Raw genomic sequence first — 25,887 nt, forward strand, 5'->3', positions numbered from 1 at the left:
TGGTGCGTTAATCAGCCATCCCTGGGTCTGTATTGCTCCCTGAGAAATGGACCTAATTGCCTAATAAATTTTTCTCAAATATTTCTTACCTCTACACAGGATATATCAAGAGGAATCACATGTCTTCAGCTGTTTACCTCAATCAACAAATATTTATTGATGAAATAAAGCTACATCAGGTGTGACTTGGCAATAACATAGCAGGCTGGCTGGCAAAAGGACAAATCAGAACATAATTTTCAGTAGAGTCATAGCAGGCCAATGAAAATTAGTTGTCAAGAGTAAGAGTAGGGTTTTCCTGGTGGCGCAGTGGTTGAGAGTCCGCCTGCCGATGCAGGGGCCATGGGTTCGTGCCCAGGTCCGGGAAGATCCCACATGCCGCGGAGCGGCTGAGCCCGTGAGCCATGGCCGCTGAGCCTGCGCGTCCGGAGCCTGTGCTCCGCAATGGGAGAGGCCACAACAGTGAGAGGCCCGCGTACCGCAAAAAAAAAAAAAAAAAAAAAAAAGAGTAAGAGTAATTAATGCACGTGTATAACAATTTACAAATCTTGTCATCTACATATAGCTTATTTGATCTTCACAACAATCCTTGGAAGTGTTATATCTCCTAATTTATGGATGAGAAAACTGTGCCTGAGAGTTCAATGACTTTTCTAAGGTCACTGGCAAGCAGTATTTCCCCAAATACACTTCACTTCCTAAATTTTCCAATAACAGTACATTTTGGAGGTAGTATGTTATGTGGACAGCTTAGCACTACACAGTATGATCGTGCCCTGGGAAGTTTCCCACCCAGTTAGTGCTCCAAAAACCAGAGAGGTGCGCAGACGGGCTCCCACAGGAGAATGCATTTCTACCATGGCTCCACTAGGTGGCAGTGAAGACCACCACTAGAAGCAAGTGTTTGTCACTACTGTAGAGACATCTGGTCAAAGCAGGAAAGAGGAAAGAAGCAGAGCGGCACTATTCTTTCAGAGTTAGAAAAGCGTGCGTGTGTATATGCTTGCGTGCCTCCGTGTGTGCGCGTATGTTTGCAGGGCAGAGGAACTAAAAAATGAATAGAACTGTTACTGCATTCTATGCGGTTTCCCCTACTGCTGGGGTAGAACCAGAGTGAAAGAAAGACCTTGATATTTGGCCCTTCAACACTCGGCTGTGTCCTCTAAACCCAGGCCTGCAATCCCACCCCTGGATTCTGGATGTCCAGTGAGGCATTACGTGACGTACAAAATTATCATTGTCATTTAGCGTAAAAGTGAGTGCTTTCTTGAGAGGAAGCATGTGTGAATTCAGTGCATGAATGTCTCTGGACATTCAGTGCCTGCGGGCTGGTCTTTCTCCACAAGTGTACGTAATCTGTTCGCTGGTAGAGAAACCAGCAACTTGCAGCGTCCTATGGGGAAAGGAACTCAATAGCTGAAGGAATGCAAGATACCTTTGATGCTTTCCTGTTCAGTAGTAATCCGCATTGCTACAGCTTAATTGCAAATTGTGGCCACTGGATAAAGAAAAGTTCTCGACTAGAGCATGCCAAAGCAGAAGATCTACGTGTCTGGGTTGGAATCCATCTTTGCCACTGAATGTTGTTTAGATGGCCATCCTAAGCCTTCTGAAAGTTAGGGGGTAAAAAATGTTCCATTTGTCTGTGAATCGCTACCAGCTCTGGGGAAACCCCCAACCCGTTGATCAAACCAGAGTTTCCATCAATTAGAACAGTTTTCTATTGGAGGCGACTCCTTTGCCGTTGGGGACAGCTGCTTTTCTTCTGGCACTGGGGGTAGATCAGGTGCTTTCTGGCCACACCTGGAAACAGTGAAGCGAGTCATGTGAAGAGCTTCTTCATACCCTGGGAGGGTGTCCAGGGAGGACGGCAGCTGGCTCAGGGAGCTGGGGGAGTGAGCCACAGCCAGGATTCTTCGAGCCGCAGGGCCAAACACTGACTGCAGGGCTGGAGAGGAAAGAAGGACTAGAGCTCAAGTAAACGCGGCGTCCACAGAAATCAGAGACTTACGGCACACGCAATCCCCTTTCATTTTAAACAAGTGTCCAAATTCATCATCACTCTTGGCCACAGATATTAGGAAAATCCTGTGAAGCTTGTTCAGAAACCAGCTTCACTCTTTGCTAGGAGATCCCATCTTCTCTGGATTCCTCCAATTCTAAAGTGGGCTCCCATATCTCACAACCCTGTCCTTTTCCCTTTACGGATTTGGACCCCTTTATACCAACACACTTAAGTTGCAGACTCCTTAGAAATAGTTGTTTCTGCCTACTTATCTTTTCCCCAAAATGACAGTGAGAAAAGAAAAGCAGGATAGGTGAACAACGTGCTATAGTGTTCTCTCTTTTCAAAATAAATATCACAGGGTATAATCACAGGATATAATTTATCACAGGGTATAAATATCACAAGGCCTGCTGTTCTGCCTTGTATTCACTCTCCAATTTTAGCAAAGAATGTAATGCAAAGAAGAGAACAGAGGGAAATAAAGGAAGGTGTTTCATGATCACCCAGTGTTGGGTTTAATATCTAATGGTTTAAGACCTGGTGAATAAAGAAAGTACACACAACTCATTTCTCTAAAGATAAAAAAAAAATTAGTATAGATAATAGAAAGCGTATGTTTTCACAAAAATCTAAGACATTTTCGAAAAAGGGATATGTTCAGAGCTTCAAATGGTTTTATCAAAATAATTATTTATAAACTTGGGAATTCTTCCTGTAAGACATTTCCAATATTGTCTCCAACATTCCATTTCTTTCTTCACTCCATTATCTGACCAAAAACTGAAAATACAGCATCCATGGGAGACCAGGTCACTGCACCATCAGGCTTTGGGAAATTAAAGCTGCCCTAAGTTTTAGAATCTTTAACGCTATTTGATGAATGTTTTTACACCGTTGCACTGTCCTAAGCGATCGTTTAAACCTGGGTTCACCTCCCACGTCCTACGTCCGTGTACTCACAAGTGATCGTGCTCTGGAGCGTGTTGTCCTGGTCAAAAGCGATGACCGTCACTTCATAGGGTGGCCGGCCCTCGTCTTCCCCATTTTGCTGGTGACCCAGACAACAGCGGAAGCACATAGAAGTGAGGCCACACAGGAGAAGCAGCGCCCCAATGACCACCAGCAACCTGTAAGGACCCCACCAAGCAGTGAGAGCTCTGTGGTCTGGCGTTTTTCCCAACTTTGGCGTAATCAGTCTTCAGTGTCTCCATTTTGATTTTTGTTTGAGTATTTTATAGAACGACTATCAGATTTTAATTCCCAGGTTTTCTCTTCACGTATATGCTTCCTTATTTTGCCAGCAAGACTAAGTCAGTTCACTAGAGCAATTCATGACAGATTTAAATGTGGTTTGGAGGGGCTAATTTTTACTGAAGTAATCTCCTCTCTGTGGCTTTCTCTAGAGCTGACCCTGAGAAAGTACACAATAATCTGTCGATGTTGGCCCAGGAGATGGTATTGAAATAGGAAATCCTGGTATATTGTCACACAGGTTAGTGACGGGGTAAAGAAGCTTTACTCCACGAGATGCTAGGAAATAGGCTGGATGTCTCAGTTTCTCTTCTGCTGTCAATATATTTAAAAACTAAAATAAATAAATAAAAGTAATACCCCTGAGAAAAACTCCATTTTAAACATCTTTCTGGGTAATATAGCTGAAACTTACCATATATACCAGAGATGTACCCAATCTGTGGTCAGGCAACTATGGAGGAAGAATAAAGGTTTGTTTGCAATAAAAATATAGTCAATGCCTGTTATCATTCCAGAATCAGAAATACAAGTTACAACGTATGATACCTTGTTATAATAAAAGCATCACAGGTTATATTAACTTCGATGTAACCAGCTGAATCTATTATGAAATGGGATGCCTTCAGTAGTGATTTATACTATAGATGGCATTGTGTAAGTCATTATGAGACAGACGAAACTAGTGATCATGAAAATAATGTTAATAGACCTGTAACCATGACCATTGTAAACAGTTTTGATGACAATTACCAAGAAAGAACTTTCAATGCAAGTTTACAAAGAGTGGAAATAAATGTGAAAGTTAAGGTTTGTATATATTTGAGGTCAATAAAATTTAAACATAAAGAAAATTTCAGTTATAAGCGTGATAGTTTGCAATTTATGTTTTGCAAGTTGTTGCAAAAAGGGCCACCATATAAACAACAAGGTCCTACTATATAGCTCAGGGAACTATACACAATATCCTGTAATTATCCATAATGGAAAAGAATATGAAAAAGAATATATATATATATATATATATATATTTGAATCACTTTGCTATACATCAGAAACTAGCACAACATCACAACCCTGTAAATCAACTATACTTCAAGAAAAAAATAAAAAGCAGAAAAAACAAAAAAGGGCCACCATAAAACCATAAAAACTCCCACCGTAAAAAGGGCTTTAAATTTTCACATCCAGGATCAAAACAGATAAGCATAGCCATTGAGGCCAAAGAAGGAGGGGGCAGAAAATGTAGAAACCAACTTCCTCATGACAAAAGCTAATTAAATATTCTGAATGAACTAGGGCAATTATCAAGTTTCTGTATAGAATGAAGAAAATATGGATTGCAAGGGAGAAGGAGTGTGGGATAAGCTGGGGAGTGTGAAGGGGAGGGGAAGGAAAATATCTGTTTGTCACTGAAGATGAATACATTTACTACTTTATGATCTAGTGATCTGTTGAAATCCACTTCTATATCCTCTCTGTTTGCACAGTTGTAGATCATACAGTTTTCTTTTTCACTGAACAGTGTCTCTAGGTGTTCTCACATTCCCCGTTTGTTCAAAGCCCCTTCCAGTTCTACAATGTTACAATTCTGATTCTATTAAAAATAACCCTCCTATGGTGGTAGGTGTCTAAAACCGCAGAGAGCTCGTGGCAAGTAACCAAGGCCATCACCATTTCCTTTGGGTTTAACAGACTTGGCTGTGGGGAAACTCTTCCTGTGGCTAAATGTGTGTTTTCCTTCAGCCTAAGTAAGTCTTTTCATTCAAATTGTCCCTGCTTTCTTAAATAGTTTACCTCCAAGAGGAAGGAATCTCTTCCCTTTTTATCTTTGTGTCCTCTGTGTCTACATAGGACCTAATTGTGACAGGTTTAGATTGAGGGATAACTACCTCAAAGTGATAGCTAAATGAAGTCTGCAATAAATATTAACATGCCCTGAAAAATAGGAAACGCTTTGCAGATTTGAAACGGCGGTGCTGCGTTGGCAATCACCCAAGTATATCTTCGTGTCAGTAGTGAATCCCGTCTGTCTTGGTGACTCTCTGAGGGGTTTGGGAAAGAAAATCTTTTGCAAGTCACCGTGACTGTATAAACTGAGATTAAGTCTGCTGTTTTGACAGGAAGATTGGCTTTGGAAAAACACCATCAGCAGTGTTATCTTGAGTACTTAGGATGACACAACACCTGTTTTTGGATAATCTGTCTTTGAGATCAGTGGGTTGATGCCATTTAAGTAGAAATAAGGGAAGTCAGAGATATCTAATGACATTTTGACCCTGTTTTGGGTGTTGATGTTTTTGTCTGTCTCGCTTTCCTCCCAGTGTGGACTCTCAGATACTTACTGTTCAGGATTGACACAGTTCTCCTCACATCTTGCCCAAGGAAGCTGTAGGAAGGGAAACAATCTCAGACAGGGAAATGGTCTCATCTGCTGTGCTCAGCAGTCTATGAGTCATCCCTCATGACTGCGCTGTCAGGTCAGTCGGTGACAGCAGGGCAAATACAAGGACAAGGTCATGGGGTCAGTCATGTTTAGCACTGTTTTCATCTCTCCTCTACCTGATCTTTATTAAGTTCACAGTGGGAAAACCTGGAAGAGCAAATACCTGATCTGTTTCGGTTTTGGTTTTGTGGTGGTGGGTGAGCATCACCGCCTCTGTGAACGAGAGGCAGCATTTATACCAATTTGTTTGTCCTAGAAACTTCCTGATCTGTCTCTCAGGATACAGTTCTTGTTCTCCTAATTCTCTATCAGTTAGAAATTGAATTCAACCCCACCGCTCTTCTTTATTCCCTCCGTACATCAATAACTCACCGTACAAGAGAAGAAGAGGGGAAAGGGAGGGGAAAATCTTATTGATTGAATAGCTACTCTATGCCAGCCAGATTGCTAAGAATTTTTAAGATTTCATAACATTTCATCACAATAACCATGCTGGTGGGTACATTATTTTGAAACGTTAAGAGACTAAGGCATAGAGGTTTGGGTAACATGACCAACTGTATACACCTATTGAATTGGCCAGAATTCAGATCAGACTCTCTCATGTACACGTGTGGAATGAATCACTAGAACCAGGGACAAGTCTGCTCTAACAGCTGTTGACATTGCTGTCAGGTCCCTTCTACTCCCAAAAAAGGAATGTCCCACTCCTTCTTTTACCTTATATTTCAGTTGACTTTCTCCTTCAAAAACGTCTCTAGGTAAACTTCTGTTCTAGAAACTGTCTCTCTCTTCCAATAACTTGGATGACTTGATATTTCAGGAAATCAACAACAAAGGCCACAAAGTTACTCTAAAAAGAGGCAAGAATTTGTACTTCTTGGGAGTTTGTGGGGAGGGTGGAGGCAGGCAGGGGACACACCTGCATATGACATAGGGTGAAAAGGATTTGTAAAAGAACAAACAGCTGGTCTCTACAGAAGACATTTGAGAAACTCCTGGTTTTGTTTTAGTTTAAAATAATTGGCCACTAAGGATGACAAAGTATGTGTTTCCTCAACCCACCCCTGGTACTTCGCTTTGTTTTCTTGACTAAAGTTTAAAAAAAGCCTAAAGTGCTCAGCCGATAAAATGCCTCTTTTCAGGCCTGTTGCAAAAAGAGAAGAAACGAGAAAAGAAAGGAAGGGAACGACAAGGAGGAGAAGAAGCAGTAAAAAGAAAATACAAGAAAAAGCAAGAAAAGGCTATGGTTTCAGACATTCCGTTAACTGGTATATAGGAAGTAAAGAAAGTAGCACCCTCTCTGTTAGGAGCTGTTCAGGAATCTGAAACCAGCCCATTTCTTCATTTGCTTTTCTTCTTAATAGATTTCATATCTGTGTAAACGTCCCCTTGAAAGTGATCCAGAATTCCTCAGTCCAATGACTCTTTCTCAGCTAATGAGTTACTCAGAATCTTCTGCTTCTTAGTGGGGAGAAATAAAAAGTGCAAAGTATTTTAAAAGAGTTTTCTTTCTCAACTTATCTCTTATCCAGAGGCACCTAAACTGCTAGAGTAGTATTAGGGCTGATATGGGAAACACTAGGGGAATTATGTACTTGGTTTTAATAATTTACTTGGATTTTTTTTTTTTTTTTTTGGCCATGCCACGCAGCTTGTGGGACCTTAGTTCTCTGCCCAGGGATCGAACCCGTGCCCCCTGCAGTGGAAGTGTGGAGTCCTAACCACTGGACCACCAGGGAATTCCCAGTAACTTACTTGGGGTTTTGAGGGATAGGTGAAGAGATGTTAAAAGAGAGAAATATACATGAGACACTTCTAAATTGTCATTGCTCTCCTACTAGTATATATGTCCTTCTTTTCACTGATGTCATTAGTCACACATGCACTATATGTAACCCTATAATACTAAGGGAACATTCTAGTTATTCTTTTCCCTACCATCCCTTTGGTTCTATAAATGTCTCCCCCCTCATTCATTTCCCTCCAGGTTCTTCTGAGAGTTGATTTATCTGAGAAACAAAGAAACAAACAGAGGTCTTATGTCTGTGTTTTCACAACTCACCTGGATGAAATACACCAGGGCAGAAGCCATCAGGGCTCGGGATTGCACCCTCATCGGGCTGCACTCCTACCTCTCCAGGTCACGCACTGGGCGTTCGTTGCCTCCTTTCCATGCTCTGTGCCATGTCTGACTTCTTGACCTGAAGGACCTAAGGAGAGAAACTCTTCTCAGCAATAAATCGGTTTTTCCTCCTCTCTCTTTCTCTTCTCTTACTCCCTCGGGCTGTTATTTTCTGTGGTTTTTCTCTCCCCTTTCATCCTAGCTTCTTTCTCTATTTCTATTCCTGGTTTTAAGGTCTCCACGTTTGCTTCCCTGTGTCTTCTCTTCTTCCATTCTACTCTTAGCCCTTTCTAGATGTCTTTAAATTTCTCACACTGCCTCCAAAAAGAAGACGTTCAGGAAGGACACATCAGTCCTGTGAATTAGATATTTTTCTAGGCAGTGCTGGGAAACTGGACTTGAAGGAGGATCAAAGGCACGTTGAGGGTGACCACATAAGTTCTCTTCTCCATCAGAAAAGGAGTAATATTCTTGGTCCTTCACCCAAGCACTCCAGGGTGACTGTTGCCAGTTGAAAGTCACCCTGCCAATCTCCATTCACTCCCCTCTCCGTGTGACTAGCTCGCCTGTCTTGCTCTCCCCTTCAGTATGCAGGCCTCCCCTTACTATGTTGATAATCAACTCTCCTGGTTCTGGGTCATTTATTCCTAGACACTGCAGTAGGGCTGAGAGGTTGCCAAATGAACTGGAAAGCTATAGCATCTTTGGAGAAAGCAGGTGGGGAGATTAGAATTTCTATGTGCTATCCATGAAATAACCCTCCACCCTGGCTTCAATTCCCATTGAAATAGTTAAAGAGACATTTTTAAACAAGATTCAAGATCTATATATCTCTCTCTCTCTCTCTGTCTCTCTCATATAATGTAAAGTCAGAGCAGGAATAAGCACACATGGAAAGGACATAGAAACTTTGTAAAGACGCATCTCTATAGAAACAAATGAATGCTGTATAAATGATGTATGCTTAAGCCAGTAATCTTTTAATTAATACAAAGTATTAAAATTTTTTTAAATACAAAGTCTTTCATAAGAAAATTGGACATTTGCTTACAGTGATCTATCTTATAAACATTGGGAAAAAAACAACTTTCAGATACTAACTCTGAAAATCTGATTTTACTGAGTTGTTGAGGGGAGACCGTTGGGCGGGGTTGATTCTAAAAGCCCTCCCACCGCATAACAATGTGATATGAGAATGGAGAATGTAAACTTAATTTTATTTCTTTTTTTTTTTTAAATAAATTTATTTATTTATTTTTGGCTGTGTTGGGTCTTTGTTGCTGTGAGCGGGCTTTCTCTAGTTGTGGCAAGAGAGGGCTACTCTTCGTTGCAGTGCGCGGGCTTCTCAGTGCGGTGGCTTCTGTTGCACAGCGCGGACTTTAGGCGTGTGGGCTTCAGTAGTAGTGGCTCGCAGGCTCTAAAGCTCAGGCTCAGTAGTTGTGGCACACGGGCTTAGTTGCTCCGCGGCATGTGAGATCTTCCCGGACCAGGGCTCGAACCCGTGTCCCCTGCATTGGCAGGCGGATTCTTAACTACTGCGCCACCAGGGAAGTCCCCTTAATTTTATTTCTTAGCTAAGGAAATCAAATAGTGAGAGAAAAATCTGGTATGATACTGGTGATTCAAAATCATTCATTTCCAAAAATAAACGAACACTACATTATATTTGTAAATGTAAGAGTACTTTCCAAATTTTAGCAGAGAATTGGGCCAGGTAGGAGGTATTTTACAGGGTAAGAGAGCAGAATTCTAATCTAAACCCTCCACTAAATTATTATATAATTTCTTCAGTTCTCAGTGTTCCCATTCATTAAATAGGAGTGGAATGCCCACTGGACCTGCCCTAGATGTTGCTTTATGTTGCATCATGAAGGCATTTTGATTGGAATATTTCTAGTCAGAGTGTCATGTACATGTTCATATAGCATCATTAAGCTTGCCCTTCTCTTTCTCTTGTCAGACAGGCAGTAGGGCATCATGGCTAAGAATCCAGCTTGGTTGTCTGGGATTAAATACAATACTTACTTGGTCACTTATTAAGTGTGGAATCTTAGGCAAGTTATTACATCTCTCTGTTGGCTCAGTTCCATCCTATATAAAATGGATAAAATAATGTTACTTCATACACTTATAGAGATTAACTATGTTAATGTGTATGAAATACATATCCTAGTCCTGATATAACAAGTATTTTGTAAGTGTTAACTAAGATTGCCTTGATTTCCACTCAATTTTAACAGTAACTTTTCCCTTCAATATGCTGGTAAGTGATGTCCTCCTGCCTCTCGTGTGTATTGTCACCATGACCTTGTTTTAGCTGTCCTAGCATTCCCGTTCTGGAGTATTTCCCCTTGCTATCCTGGCCCTCTCTTCTCCCAGTCATGCCAGCCTTCACCTGCATGAACAGGTTTGCCCATTAACATGACTTTTTCCCCCCAATTGCACTTTTCTGCCATGTGTTTGCCCTCCAGCTTTCTAACAGGTTAGAACAAAATGGAATTCTGTTCATGACCTTCCTGTTACTTTTCTTTCTTAGAATTACTACTGCCCCTTGCCCTCCCCCAACCCCTCCCTCCACTGGATTATTCCCAGGAGAAAGAGAACTTCTTGTTTATCCTAATGGAAGTGATTATGCCTTGTGGCAGTTTGAGCTCTGAGCTCAGTCCCTATCAAAGCATCCCTGTAGGGAATGATGAGACAGGAGAGAGGCTTAGGGTGGGAAGACCGAAGAGGTCCACCCTGGAAGGGCAGGTGCCTGAGGTAGAGGGGCATGAACTCATTACAACCCTACACAGTCTCGTGGCTCCATTACGCTTGTCAATCATTAGCTTGTACCCAGGTTGTTAAGAACATGGAGTGGAACCAATGGAGGGCACTGTACCAAAGCCTTTTCACCTATGCTTCAGGGAATTGTTATACAACAGTGATAACAAGTGGGGCGAAAGAATTTCTTACTTCTGGTTCCTTTGATTATTCTCCTTTTGACCTTGCCTAGGTCAGGTGACTCACTGCAGGTTCCCTTCCTCTCTGTGCTTCAGTGAAATAGAGGCTAGGACTATTATTCCTCTGAGACACCGAGAGTGAGCTATGAAGAGCTGACAGTGGGTTGGACCACAGCCATGGCTTCAAAAATAGCTAATACGCCAGGAGAAACCAGTTTTATCTTGCATCTACTGGAAGCTCCACTAGGAAGACATAAAATAATAGTGTCTCGACTTTATGAATCATGATTGCAGCCTAAGTTTTTTTTTGGCCATACCACACGACATGTGGGATTTAGCTCCCAGACTATGGATAGAATCTGTACCCCTGCAGTGGGAGCTCAGAATCTTAACCGCTGGACTGCCAGGGAAGTCCTAGATTTTTTTTTTTCATTTTGTGTAAGCAGCTTAAGTATTGAGTGGGAACCTCAGAGGCACTGAAAGTCAGTGATAGGATTAGATTTAAGGAATTTTACAAAACAGGAGGATTAAGATTATCACAGAATTATTAGCTTTACATACCATGTAACACATTACCACAAATTATGTAAGCAGCAATGTAAAATGACACACATTTTTATCTCACAGTATCTGCGGGTCAGAAGTGTGGGCACAGCTAATTTGGGTCCCTTGCTTAAGGTCTCACAAGGCTACCATCCAGGTGTCTGCTGGGTTGTATTCTCATCTAAAGGCTTCACTGGGGAAGGATTCATTTCTGGGCTTCCCTAGGCAGAATTCATTTCTCTGTGGCTGTAAGATTCATGTAAGCTGTTTCTTTAAATACAACCAGGGAGAGAGAGAGAGGGAGAGGGAGCGCACAGGGAGAGATCCATACTTTAGTGAGATAGGCACTACACCTATGTAACCACATATATGTGATCACGTACATTACATCACCTCTGCTGCACTCCAAGCCACAGATCCCACCCACACGCAAGAGGAGGAGATTACACAAGCAGGGATAATGAGAACCACTTAAGGTCTGTCAAGTCTGTCCAGCTATCTGCCACGTAAAAATTGTAGAAATTATTCCCATGGATGTTCCAAAAACAGAAGAAACCCAAATGTCCCCCAGTGAATGAATGGATAAAGAAAATGTGGTATACCTATGCAGTGGTATATTATTCAGCCTTAAAAAGGAAGGAAATTCGGACACATACCACAACATGGATGAACCTTAAAGATATTATGCCAAGTGAAATAGGTCAGACACAAAAGGACAAATACCATATGCTTTCACTTGTATGAGGTCCCTGCTGTAGTCAAATTCACAGAGGCAGAAAGTAGGATGGTGGTTTCCAGGATCTGGGAGGACAAAGGAATGGGGAGTTGTATTAGTCAGGGTTTTCCAGGGAAATGAAAACAATAGAATTTGTATATATATAGAGAGAAAGGGATTTATCATTTAATTATGGAGGCCGGCAAGTCCAACTCTGTAGCGTGGGCTGGCAGACTCAAGACCTAGGAGAGCCAATGGTGCAGTTCCAGTCCAAAGGCTGTCTCCTGGAGAATTTTTTCCTTTTTTGGAGAAACGGTAGTTTTTTGTTCTGTTCAGGCTTTCAACCGATTGGATGAAACCCACTCACATGGGGAGAAATCTGCTTTATTCTACTGATTAAAATGGTAATCTCAGCCAAAAACGCCCCTGCAGAAACACTCAGAAGAATGTTTGACCAAATATCTGGGCACGCTGTGACCCAGTCAAGTTGACGCATAAAATCAACCGTCATAGGAGTTCTTGTTTAATGGATACAGAGTTTCCGTTGGAGAAGATGAAAAACGTTCTGGAGATGGATAGAGGTGATGGTTGCACAACAATGTGAATGTGTTTAATGCCACGAAACTGTACACCTAAAAATGGTAAAAATTTTATGTTATGTAAGTTTTACCACAATAAAAAAGGAGAGGAATAGCTTAAAACCTACAGGCTAGAATAGCAAATAGCAAATAGAATAGAATAGCAAATAGAATAGCAAATAGAATAGCAAAATATGGCCATGTTGAGGGGCTAGATCACCCAGAAGATGGTGACTGGTCTAGTTTTCACACTGTCCGTGTTGTGACACTTCTGCGTGAGCTTCTGGTTGGAGGGACATCAAGAAAAGATTTGAGGGTGCCCCTGATGTGGGTATCCTCTACTGCATACCACATTTAAAGTCTACTATGAAGTGGATATGCTCTGCCTTGGTGATCTGAAAAGTCTCTCACTGAATCCTTTGAGAGAGATTCACACTGCGTTTATAGTATCACTTAGAAGAATTCACCTATGTCTTTCATGATCTGGCATAATTGAAAGAACAGTGAACTGAGTTCTTGTCTAGCATCAGGTAGAAAAGAGATATTCAGTAACCCACTTAAATTTGGGGGACTTTAGTTCCACTTTCTCAAAATAAAAGAATTGAGATAGATTTTTCTTCGATTTCTTTGTAGTTTAAAAATCCAGTTTATGCGGGTGATGTCTTCACAATTAAGAATCTCGTGTTAACTGTCAACTGTCTGTAGACTATTGGCACAATTGGTATGGTATGCTAGGGTGGTAGAAAAGAATGAGATTTCCTTAATAGAAGGGGATCTATCCTTACTTTTAAAGGGCTTATAATTTAGTTGGAGAAATGGAATAACATTAATGAAGTTGAAAATCAATACAGTGCATGTTAGAGTACATAAAATGAGGGGAGAAAAAGAAACTGATGATGACATTCCGACCTGTAGGTGCTAAGGTGAGAGGATTTTTTAAAGAAAAAAAAAATTGTGTGTGAAGGAAGTATAGGACTTGTAGAGCTCACCACCAAGTCCTGGACTGTTAGGGAGATTCCTGTGAGTGTTGACCCAAAGGACAACGGATGATTATGCCCTCCTGGGTCTCATGGGTGAAGTGCGGAGGTGAATATCAGAGATCTGGGCGATCTAGCTCAATCTTAGGCCTTCTGTAAGGAGTGCATTTCTTTCTGGTCTTGTGTCTTTCTTTGGGTAATTTTTTTTTTTTTTTTGCGTTACGCGGGCCTCTCACTGTTGTGGCCTCTCCCATTGCGGAGCACAGGCTCCGGACGCGCAGGCTCAACGGCCATGGCTCACGGGCCCAGCCGCCCCGCGGCATGTGGGATCTTCCCGGACCAGGGCACGAACCCGTGTCCCCTGCATCGGCAGGCGGACTCTCAACCACTGCGCCACCAGGGAAGCCCCTTTCTTTGGGTATTTTAACTACATACTCACATGCATCCTTCTGAGATACTTCTTCCTATAAAAAGCTATGAGGATGTGATGGGCTCACAAGAAATATGTGTCATGTCCATTTCCTCAACAAGGGTACCTCTATGTCTCGTCTTAATCCACTAGAATATTGATGGCATCTGAAATAGCGTCGCTGTGGGAAATGATAAAGTGTCCACTTCACTGTGGTATCATTTCAGTATTTATTAATCATCATTAAAATAATTTCCTGAGATCCTGTTTATGTGAAAGTCCCCATGGCAAATGCAGTTATGTATCTAATCTTGCTTCCTGGCACTCACAATCAAGGGAGGTGGTGTGGGGCTTGAGGGATAAAGGTAAGTAACATTGATTTGTTACAAGCTGATTGGACTAGGATATATTTGCGAGTTGCTGAGCCTTCTTTGTGATCTGTCTCATAGAGTAGCACTTTAAATGATCAACTATTTTCAGTTTGGCCTTAGATACCCTGCACAGAAAAGGGGAATAAAAAAAATTTAGGGAGGAGGAGAGAAACAGAATCCTAATTAGGCTTTCATTTTGGTGAAAAATTATTACTGATGAAAACGATTCATTTTCCTAATAGTTTCCTAGATATTGTTTATTTACATATTTTTCTCCAATCTTTTATGTATTCCCTTCTTTTTATTTTTCTCCTAGTATAGTTTAAAGCAAATACTAGCTATCATATCATTTTTGCCCATAAATACTTCAGAAGATATCTCTAATAGGTAAGGATTTTTTTTTAAAAGCATGTATAACTGCAACAAGATTTTTTTTTCTGGTTATGAGGTTGTGAGGGAAAAATAGGTAAGAATTCTATCAGTGAATACATATAGTATCTTTACTGGGTTCCCATAGAAGTCTTTGTGACTCAAGGCAGACATATAAAATGTATTCTTTGATGAGCAATTCCACTGTGTTGAGTATTACTACTGCTAATATTAATAACTACCATTTATCGATTTCTTATTATGTTTGAAGTACAAAGCTTAGCATTTTCACACAATATCTCATTTGAACACCTATAGCAGCATTATCAACAGTATCAAGTGGACATTATAATGTCCTAATGTATAGCCAAAGACATTCCCCAAGATTAGAGACCAAGGGAATAGCAAAGGAAGGATATGAAACAATCTCCATCTGGCCCCAAAGTTCTCTCTGCTGCTATGTTATACGCCACTGTATGAAATAGCACTCCTAACTAAGTTCTAAAATTACCTAGGTTATCATGGCGAGAGAGATAAGAGTCCTAAGTGATTAATCCCCAAATTCCTAAGTCTATAGCTGATGAAAAAAAGTCAGAATTAAAAAGGAAAATGCGAGACGTATGAAAGACTCAGTATAGAGATAGTCTGCTACAGTGAAATAAACAAATATGGATATTGACATCAAGTAATCTGGTCTAATGCACACTCTTCCACAAATTTACTGTGAATTACCCTTTTAAATTTCAGTTTCCATATCTGCAGCGTGGGTGCAAATTCCTCTCCTCTAATGCTCATGGAAAATACAGTTTTCCCTTTCATAAATTACTTAGTGAAATATCCTGAAACACTATCAGAATCACCACTTTCCTCTCCTGCAATAGACATAACCCAAGAATTTGCGTCAGCCAAGTTCCCAGTATGAAGCAAAGCCTCTCCTTCCTCCTACCAATGACTGAGTCATTCTACTAGATATCAGTAGCTATTTAAACACTCCAGCAGGAGCTCACACATTTTTACTTTGTAGAAGTCCTTGGCTGCTTCACTCTCTCATTCTTGGAATAAATTTGGAAATGACTTTTGCTGACCTGAAGAGCCAGAGTATGAAGGGTCAACTGGATCAGAAGCCAAATGGAGAGAGAGACAAAGGTACTAGGGGTGGATAAATATGTACAGGGACAGAATTAGGTTAGAAATGTAAACTAACTGAATAGAGGATTAGAAGACTACAACATCCGAATGTGGGAAAATATTAAAGAGTTAATAGCACTTACTTAAAGGAAAAACAAGTCAGATGTAATGGTGATAACGAAGATGATGTTGACGAATAAACTAACTTGGTATGAATGATGCTGTAGTAGAGGGTGATAACTAACTTTTATTGAACATTTGCTATAGGCTATTTTCTATGATATTCACTTTACATGCATTATTTCTCTAAATCTTCACACCTTGAGATTAGGACTAATCTTATCTCCCTTTTACAGAGGACTAACTAGGGACTGGGAGGATTAACTAAATTACCCAGTTTTATGTGGCTAGTAAGTGGTAGAGCTAGGATTGATCTATAAGACGGAATGAATATTGACCAGAGAGAAACGTTGATTGAAAGATTTACTCAGATATTTGCCTCCAAGGCTAGGATTGGGCAATTATTTGCAAGACACGTAACTGTCTTCAACTTCTTTTCTGCCAAGTTGCTATACACATTTCTGGGAGCTTAATAACTTTTGAATCAGAGAATAAACCACATTGCTTCCTGTCAAAATTTCTATTTTGTTTGGGTCATCTGTAGAGTCTATTAGGAGTGCTTCTGACACGTGAGAACTCTGTGAATATATTTGACCACTGATTGATTGGAATCATCATACCTTCATGCTGGAAGTTTTGTGATGTGACGTTCTAAGTCACATAGCTACTGACAATTGGATTAAAGACCTATGTTTGGATCTTAACATTTGTGTGATCTTAGGCAAGTCACTGAATGGTCAGTTTCCTTGTTTGCATATAGAGGATAACATTATCAGTGTCTTATTTGTTTATCTAACAAGGTGAGGAGTCCAAATCCATTACATGAAATGTTTTCCCACTGAACCAGTAATATCTGTGCTTTTTAAGTGGTGGACCTCATAATAAGATATTCGTACACCTGTGAGCTACATGATTGATTTATTTTTATAATAATGGTGAATTTTTCTCTTGTAACAAGAAGTCCACAGCTGGTGTGAGTATAGGACATGATGTTAATATGAATCAAGGGAATATTGAGATTTCATTCCTATTTTTCTTTGGTCAATAACCCCAGTTCCAAATAAAAATTGAGTGGCACAAAATTATGTATTAGTTCTTTGAGGTTTTCTGAGTTGGTTAACTGACTAAAGGCTTATTTGCTTGGTATCTGACATTCGTTTATGGTATGTTACTTATAACTGCGTGTGCATGTGCACATGCGTGTGTGCGTATGTGCATGTGTTTGCACGCGCATGTGTGTGAGCATGCGTGTGCGTGCACACGTGCGCGTACATACACATGGTCCATATTTTTTTTTCATTTTAACATCTTTATTGGAGTATAATTGCTTTACAATGGTATGTTAGTTTCAGCTTCACAACAAAATGAATCAGTTATATATATACATATGTTCCCATATCTCTTCCCGCTTGCGTATCCCTCCCTCCAACCCTCCCTATCCCACACCTCCAGGCGGTCACAAAGCACAGAGCTGATCTCCCCGTGCTATGCGGCTGCTTCCCACTAGCTATCTACCTTACGTTTGGTAGTGTATATAGGTCCATGCCTCTCTCTCGCTTTGTCACAGTTTACCCTTCCCCCTCCCCATAGCCTCAAGTCCATTCTCTAGTAAGTCTGTGTCTTTATTCCTGTTTCACCCCTAGGTTTTTCATGACATTTTTTTTCTTAAATTCCATATATATACACATGGTCCCTATTAAAAACATCAGGCTCTCTACCCTGTGGAGGAAGTTAATCTAACCAAGCTGGGCTGAGAGTTTCTTGAAGACTCACTGTGGGGACAGCAGACAAAGCATAAACTTTAGATTCTAGATTTGGAGTCAAATATCTGGTACGGAATCCTGGCTCCTAGAGTTGCTAGCTGCATGACCATAGGTAAATTACTTAAATTCTTTAACTGTACATAGTTCGCATCTGTACTTGTGAATAATGGATTATTTGCAAAGCCATTGGGAATACTAGAGGTCAGTAATGCAAAGCACCAGGTACAGACAGTACTCAAAGAATTGTTTGATCCCTTGCCTCCATCACTTCTGTCTTTCTGAATCTATCTTCTGTCACTTTAGGTCTTCGTTTTCTTTCCTCTCGGAGGTGGTACCCTGCTGTTATGGCTCTAGGGATCCTTTGTCTGGGATTACTGGTGACCGTTATATTGCTGATAATCCAATGTAAGTGCTGAAGCCGGGAAAAGATGGAGAACAAAAAATGAGAACTTATAAACATGGTTTATTTGTTGGTTTCATAACAGCTATAAACAGCCTTGATTTAGATACATTTTAGGCAAATTGTTTTAAGAGTGAGTGGGAAGAGGAATGGGTATATTGTGCTCTTCCCTCAAATAGATTGAGGCATGGGATGAAGATTATGAATGGTAGGTTTTTGTTTGGTTCTGTTTTCATAACTTCATGGATAAAGCCTATTTAAACCTCAGAATAATGAGGAAGAAAATAATTTGAAGTTACTAATCCACAAGGTCACCCGAGGGACCCAAAAGTAAAAGAAACTTCATTTAGTTCATGCTGAGTTTTAATAGAGATGATTAAATACCAATTTAAAGTTAAGAACCCAGAAATACAGTCTTCATAAAAAAAACATTCAAAACAAAACATTCTTCAAATTTATAATATGGCCATTTAGGAAAGAGGGGATGTTGAGAGGAAAAGAAATGAAAGGAACCATGAAAATGGCTAAGAAAGAAGGAAAATGGTGTTGATTGTCCATCTAATACACCTGTGTATTTAGGTCACAGATCTGAGTTATTTATCTCTAGAATCCTAGGCTCTCTAGAGCCCTAGAATCCAGGTTACTAAGGCCTTTGAAGTGCTAATTTGTTTCTCTGTTGTTTAAGGTCTCACACAACTTATGTTTTCAATCTATGAACACTTTCAATCTATAAAACTTTTCCTACTGATCTGGGAGAAGAGCCCTTGACTCAGAGATAGTCATTGGAAGAGTCTTCCTCTGAGGCTTGGACCACTCTGCAACAGGGTCAAATCTGGCTTTCAACCCAAGAGGTCTACTTTGTACTGAACCGTCAACCTTCTAGAACTGAGATATTGGACCCTTAACATTTGCTGCCTGCTTGATTTCACAACTTTCCTTTCATCTCCACCCTTCCTAAAAAAGCAAAACAAAAAAACCAAAACCAAACAAAAAAAATAACAAACTAAAACTGAAAAATATGTTTTCAGACTCTTGTGTTAGCAGCTTAAAAAAATTCCGTGGGAGGGTTTCTCAAAAACGGGGTGAGTGTCACAGTTTTTAACTAAAATCAGGAAATGTGGAAGGGTAGAGAAAGGGCAGAGGAATTAAGACACAACTAGAGTAAGTCATTAATGACAAGTGCTACTAATAGTCACTGAATCCGGTTTGTGTCTGACTATCTTAGATCGTCTATATTTTATTTATGCCACTCGTATAAGACTTATCCTGTGATTCCTTTTAACTTGTGTGTAACTCTCAACAACGAGTAAAATCCTGTCTTATTTTTTTAAATCACAAGTATCTGTGACAGTCCCTCACATTTAAAAAATATTGCATGAATATCAAGTAATTTCCAAATCTGTAATTCCTGAATAAATTTGGGTCATTTTGAAGCAGTTTGTTGTCCAAAAAAAAATGGTTTGATTTAGTTCTTTGATTTCCTCAAAATCTTGTGGAGGAATTTTTACTGGGGTTGGAAATGGAGTCTTAATTCAGTTCTGATTTAGTATCCCAGGTGTCTGATCTAAAGCAACAGCAAGCAAACCTTACTCACCAGGAAGATATCCTGGAGGGACAGATTTCAGCCCAGCCCCAGACAGAAAAATCTTCCCAGGAGTCACAAGGGGAACTCAAAGAAATGATAGAAACCCTTGCCCACAAGCTGGATGAAAAATCCAAGAAACTAATGGAACTTCATCACCAGAACCTGAATCTCCAAGAAGCTCTGAAAAAAGCAGCAAACTATTCAGGTATGAGGGAGGGAGGGGTGAAGAGAGACTTCTCTGTAAATCTTAACATTTTTTGGAAATATCTCTAGGCACAAAATTGGCATATTGATATATGTATCCTTTTTTGCTCTCATCATGTTCTACACCAGAAGTCCTCTCTTTTTGTCATCCTCACCCTATCCCGTGCCAAATTCTTGAGTTAATCTGATTCAATCAACCATACTTTTTGGTGGATTTAAGTTTTCCTGCCTCACAAGAGCTTCTCTTTCTTTATAACTTTCTGGTTTTGAGATTTTTCTGGAAGAAATCCCTCACCTTTACCCTTTGCACAGATTCTTCTCTCTTTCCATTCCAAGGTATCTTAATCATTGATTTCTTTTCCTAAGGGTCTCCTTGGTCCTGGGGACCCCTTCCTCTTCATTAGCATTATTCTATGGGACTGTTTCTCATAAAGTGTACTGCATCCATGTAAACTGAATCAATAGAGGTGAGCTGGCTTGTGTTAAGTAGATACTTCAAATTAGACAAAGTTATGAGACCCAGGAAGTCAATGTATATGAGAAGAACTGAGTTGATCTCAGCTGATTAGGTACACTCAGAATCTAGGAGGCAGATAGAAACATTTATAACATGGAGATAATAATGTGAACTCAATATTACAGAAGTGACCTGTACAGTTAGTATAGTTTTTCTACAACGTATAATTAAATCAGGTATGTGCTTTTAATCATGGGGAGAATTTGAAAGTGGGAAATAGAGTCCCTTTCAGTGGTACATTGCTTTCTTGGCATTAGTAACTAGCTGTCACTAATAAACAGAGATTTCTGCAGCTTCTTGCTTGTACAGCTCACCTTAATCTCAACCACGTAGTTTTGTTGAATAAAGATGATAAAGGAACAGTTTATAGGTACCCATCCATTTATTTTATAGAGGAAACCCAGGGAAGTTAAATGATAATAACGATAAGTAGTTTTGTATAAAGTTTTGCAGTTTATAAATCCCTTCAGTATGTACAGGGTTATTTAAATTTCCAAAATTAGCAGACGTTTATAGACAAGCTGATTTTTTAGCAAGTGTCAAACATATATTGAATCTCTTTAAGGAAAGAGCTGTTTAGGACATAAAACCATCTCAAAGAAGGCTTAAAGGAAGGAGGCTAATATATCAAGGACAGGAATGTTTATATAAGCAGACATAGCTACATACCAAAAATGGTTTATTTCACAGGTGGGGCTGTGAAATTAGGCTTGTTTTTATCAGTTGTATGGGAGTAAAATTATGTCAGGATTGTTCAGGCTCGTATCCCAGAGATGCCAAGTGTGGACAACTAATCAAAAATAAAAGGTGATATGTCTCTTGTAGCAGATACACCAAGTAACGTGTTTTCATTCCTTGGCAGTGTCAGATAAAAGCCAATTAGTAGAGATGTCAAATAAAGCACGGCTGTCCATCAAGCAGCTTTGAGAAGATTCTGAAAAACATTAATAATAAAATACTACGCAAAAAAAATTATGCCAGTTTTCTCAAGTTTGAGACAAGTTTTATCTTTCTTACTAACCAGTCTGTGGTCCTCGGTATATGTATGAAGAGGGCAAGACGCTGAGAAATTGGCATACGTGACTTGCTTGAGGTCAGCCAGCTAGAAAGATACAGAGTCTTCAAAGTAACAGACTACATTTTAGCACCTGAATTAGTGGTGGTTCTCAACCCTTCGTGTACAAAATTATCACCTAAGTAGCTTGTTAAAAGTGGCAAGTTCCAGATTTACCCCAAAACCCTGTATCAAAATATCTTGAGGGGGCATCAAGAAATATTTCCTCAGTTAATTCAAACTCAGGAGTTTGAGAGGTAGTGTAATATAGTGATGAAACACACAGATGCTAGCGTTAGACTGCTCGTGTTCAAAGTCCCATTTTCTCTATCTTTCAAATGAAGAAAATTAACCTAACTCTCACATACTGTGGTTATGAGGATTAAATGAGCCAATACATAAAAATGACTGCCAACCATTTTTGGCACGTTGGTTAACACAGTGGTTATTGTGTTTGTTAAATAAAAAAATAATAATAATTAAAGGACATACAGGTGGTTTGAATGCCACATTTTAACATTCATCTTTTTCACTTTTTCGTGGCTTGGAAAACCTACCTAGACCTTTCTTTTAGTTCAGGAAAACCAATATACTCTTTACTTTGACATAGTAAGACAGGACTAGGCAAATTAATAAGTTAGGAAGCTTGCACTCTTTGCTTTCAATCCGGGCTTATATATAGCCTTCCTCATTCACTTTCTCCTTTCATAGTTCAGTCCCTCTACTTTGTCCTCTCTGATAAAGCCTATTCTTACAAAATTATCTGATGGTTTTATGCCACCATGAAAATTGAAATTAAAATGTTGCCTTGCTCAAGGATTTGAGGTTTGTTTTTTTTTTTTTTTTTGGTCACAGCATAGAACAAAAGGCTTTGTTCCCCAGTAAAGAGATTCCAAGTGTTAGTAACACACGGAAGGGATGATGATGATGAAGGGGAGAAGAAGGGGGAGGAGAAAGAGGATTTGGGGATCGTTTAAAATATCTGTAAAACACATATCTTGCCTATTGTCTAAGTCCTGAGTTGAGTTTTTTGGACTCTCTGGGAACTTTCTGCTGAAAACTTTCCCCTACTTTCTGAAATCTTATTTAAATTGAGATGGTCTCTTTGCACCAATATACTGTTCTCCCTAGAACAGTTCTGTCCAAAAGAAATACAGTGTGTGCCACATATGCAACATTAAATTTCCTAGTAATCACAGTAAACATGAAAAATAAACAGATGAAATTAATTTTAATGACATATTTAACCCAATATACTTGAAATATTATTTTGACACTAATCAGTATAAATATTATTAATGGGATATTTTATATTCTTTTTTTCATAGTACGTTTTCAAAATCAGGGGAATATTTTACACTTACAGAACATCATCTCAATGCAGACCAGCCATAACTCAAGTACTCAAGAGCCACATAGGGCTACATGTCCAGAATCAGGAGGCACAGTATCTAAACCCAAATCCATCATTCAAAGACCTGAAGTTTTAAAATATATAAGCATATCTTTTTTAGTAGCAGAATACCTATTACATATTCATCCCCCCAACTCTCACTTCCATGATTCCAAACATAATTTTTAAAAAATAGATCAGATTCTAAAATTACATCCCAGCTCAAGCCTTGCTTTTTAACAGTCTTGCTTTTTAATTGAGTTTTCTAAAATCAGAATGCTTCATTTCTTTTTTCTCCAGAAAAGGGAGCAATAAAGACTCTAGGCTATTTAGGTATTTGCAGAGTCTGGGTGTAATTCTAATTAAGAAGAGGTGGTAGCATGTGAGAGTCCTGAGAGGTGAATTGATTTAAGAATTGTAGAAATATTTTTACTCAGGCCTAACTCACTAATTAAGTTTATTACATTTCCTAGGTCCTTGTCCCCAAGACTGGCTCTGGCATGAAGAAAACTGTTACCAATTTTCCTCTGGCCCATTTAATTGGGAAAAAAGCCGGGAGAATTGCTTGTCTTTGGACGCCCACATGCTGAAGATTAATAGCTCAGATGATCTGGTGAGTTTTTAATGGATGTGTGTTGGCCTGGAATATTGGTTTACAGGGAAATAGGTCAGGTTAAGGCCCTCCTTGAGAATCAGAATATGTACCTGTTTTCTAGCCTAGGCTGGCCACTGGTTACGTGCATGACCTTGGATGGACAGGTTATGAAGTATCTCTAGGCTCCAGTAGACATTTCTGTAAAGCCATCAGGAGGATGTCTAAGAGCTCTTTGGGTTCTTTCGTTTTGTGAATCTAATTTAAAAAGTCCACATCGACTCTTTCATCAACTCAGAAACATGACTTCCCACAGGAATTCATCCAGCAAGCAATCGCCCATTCCAGTTTCCCATTCTGGATGGGGTTGTCTCTGAAGAAACCCAACTACTCATGGCTCTGGGAGGATGGTTCTCCTTTGATGCCCCACTTGTAAGTTTCCTATTCTTTGCTGAACCTACTAGTGAAGTTACTGCCACATTCCACGCAATGTCCTCTTCTTGCTGGAAAGAAGCTTGGGGAATTTCTGAATCTCTCTCCCCAGCTCTCTCACACAGGGACTTGCCCGTTTACCTATTCAAATCTTCTCTTACATTTTCCTTCTCACGTTTATTGCGGACTTGAAGCTTTAAGACAAGGCTAAGTGCCTGACACAAGGTGGCAGTAAATCTAAATTTGTTTTTCTCCCTGCCTGCAGGTTTAGACTCCAGGGAGCTGCTTTCCAGATATATTCTTCAGGCACCTGTGCATATATACAAAGGGGAGCTGTTTTTGCTGAAAACTGCATTTTAACTGCATTCAGTATATGTCAGAAGAAGGCAAATCTATTGACAGTACAGTGAATGTGAAGGCTCTGGAAGAAAAGGAGAAGACCTTTGAATTTTCTTCTGAAAATTAAGCTATACTTCGTCACTTAGGTGCAAACCATAAAAGCCCTGAGGACTTCCTGTTACTAGCTAAAGTGCAGAACTCCTTAGCAGAGACTGGGGCCCAGCTGCTTGACACCTTGATAGCAAAAGTTTTAATTCTCTATGTATATCTTTTTTCACCTAGCTTCTTCCAAGCCCCCCGCCAGTCTTCAGTGAAGTCCATTTTCCTGTTTCTAAGAACTTGTTGCCTAACTCAAGGTCACAAAAATTTTTCTGCTATGTTTTCTTCTAGACATTTTATAGTTTCAGATTTTACGTGGAAATCTTTAACTTTTGGGGGGATAATTTGTAAGTCACGTATGGATGTATGGAAGTTCTTTTTCTTTTCCTTTTTGCATGTGGATATTCAATTGCTTCTGCAACATTTGCTGAAAAGACTATTCTTTCTTCACTACATTGCCTTTGCACTTTTGTCAACAATTATGCATACATGTCTGGGTCTATTTCTGGACTCTATTCTGTTCCATCGATCTATTTGTGTATTCTTTGTGCATAACACCATTACGATATTTTGGATTCGGTAGTTTTATAATATATCTTGAAATCACATGGAGGTAGTTCTTCAATGTTGTTTTGGTTAATCTATGTCTTTGCATTTCCGTCTTAATTTTTGAATTGGCTTGTCAATTTCTAAAAAAACTTTTTGAAATTTTGAATGTGATTTCACTGAATCTATAGATAATTGGGGGAAATTGAATTCTTTAAAATACTGATTTGTTCAACTCATGGATTTTCTTTATGCAATGTTTTGTAATTTTCTCTATAGATGTTTCACATATTTTATTAGATTATCATCATGTATTTCACATTTTTTATACTACTGTAGACGGTACTGTTATCATTGTAGTTTTTATTTCCAATGTCCTTTGCTATTGTATAGAATTATAATAGTTTTTTATATTAACCTTATATCCTGAAACCTTGATAAGCTCACTTATTTCTTTTAGTAAGTGTGTGTGTGTGTTTGCGTGTGTGGTGTGTGTATGTATTTCATTGGATTTTCCTCATACATAATCATGTCATCTGCAAATAAAAATATTTTTATTTTTTCCTTTCTGGATGATTTTTATTTCTTTTCCTTGCCTGATTTCATAGACTAGAACCTCCAGTAGAATATTGAATAAAAATGGTGAGAGTGCAAATCCTTATTTTGTTCTTGATCTTGGGAATAAGTCAATGTTATACCATTAACTAAGGTGTTAAGTGTATATTTTTCATAGATGAATATTATCAGTTTGAGAAATTTTCCTTTTGTTCTTAGAATACTGAGAGGTTTTATCAGAAATGGGTATTGATTCGTCTAATACTTTTCCTATATCTGTTGAGATGATCATATCGTTTTTCTTTTCTCTTTTTAGTTTAACATGATGAATTAACTTAAGTAGTTATAGAAGTTTAAGCCAGCTTTCGATTCTCGAGCTGTATTATCATTTTAATATATCACTGGATTAGATCTGCTAAAATTTGG

The 25,887-nt window shown here is 39.3% G+C and overlaps 2 protein-coding genes across 2 annotated transcripts; one reads left to right on the forward strand and one right to left on the reverse strand.

Annotated features, from left to right (window-relative positions):
• Window positions 1-1,703: 1,703 nt before the first annotated feature.
• Window positions 1,704-7,824, reverse strand: TMEM52B (transmembrane protein 52B). Its single transcript, XM_060166570.1, has 5 exons — window positions 7,771-7,824; window positions 5,605-5,648; window positions 3,675-3,713; window positions 2,969-3,135; window positions 1,704-1,948 (listed from the first exon to the last, which is right to left on the reverse strand). The coding sequence occupies exons 1-5, from the start codon at window positions 7,822-7,824 to the stop codon at window positions 1,704-1,706; spliced, it is 549 nt and encodes a 182-aa protein (XP_060022553.1).
• Window positions 7,825-15,766: 7,942 nt separating this feature from the next.
• Window positions 15,767-25,137, forward strand: OLR1 (oxidized low density lipoprotein receptor 1). The gene is made up of 6 exons (XM_060165474.1): window positions 15,767-15,880; window positions 18,049-18,150; window positions 19,693-19,935; window positions 23,372-23,511; window positions 23,807-23,922; window positions 24,188-25,137. Exons 1-6 carry the CDS (start codon window positions 15,805-15,807, stop codon window positions 24,330-24,332), a joined length of 822 nt encoding a protein of 273 aa, XP_060021457.1. The 5' UTR covers window positions 15,767-15,804; the 3' UTR covers window positions 24,333-25,137.
• The last annotated feature ends 750 nt before the right edge of the window (window positions 25,138-25,887 follow it).

This window comes from Lagenorhynchus albirostris, chromosome 11, assembly GCF_949774975.1.
Source record: "Lagenorhynchus albirostris chromosome 11, mLagAlb1.1, whole genome shotgun sequence".
Taxonomy (NCBI): domain Eukaryota; kingdom Metazoa; phylum Chordata; class Mammalia; order Artiodactyla; family Delphinidae; genus Lagenorhynchus; species Lagenorhynchus albirostris.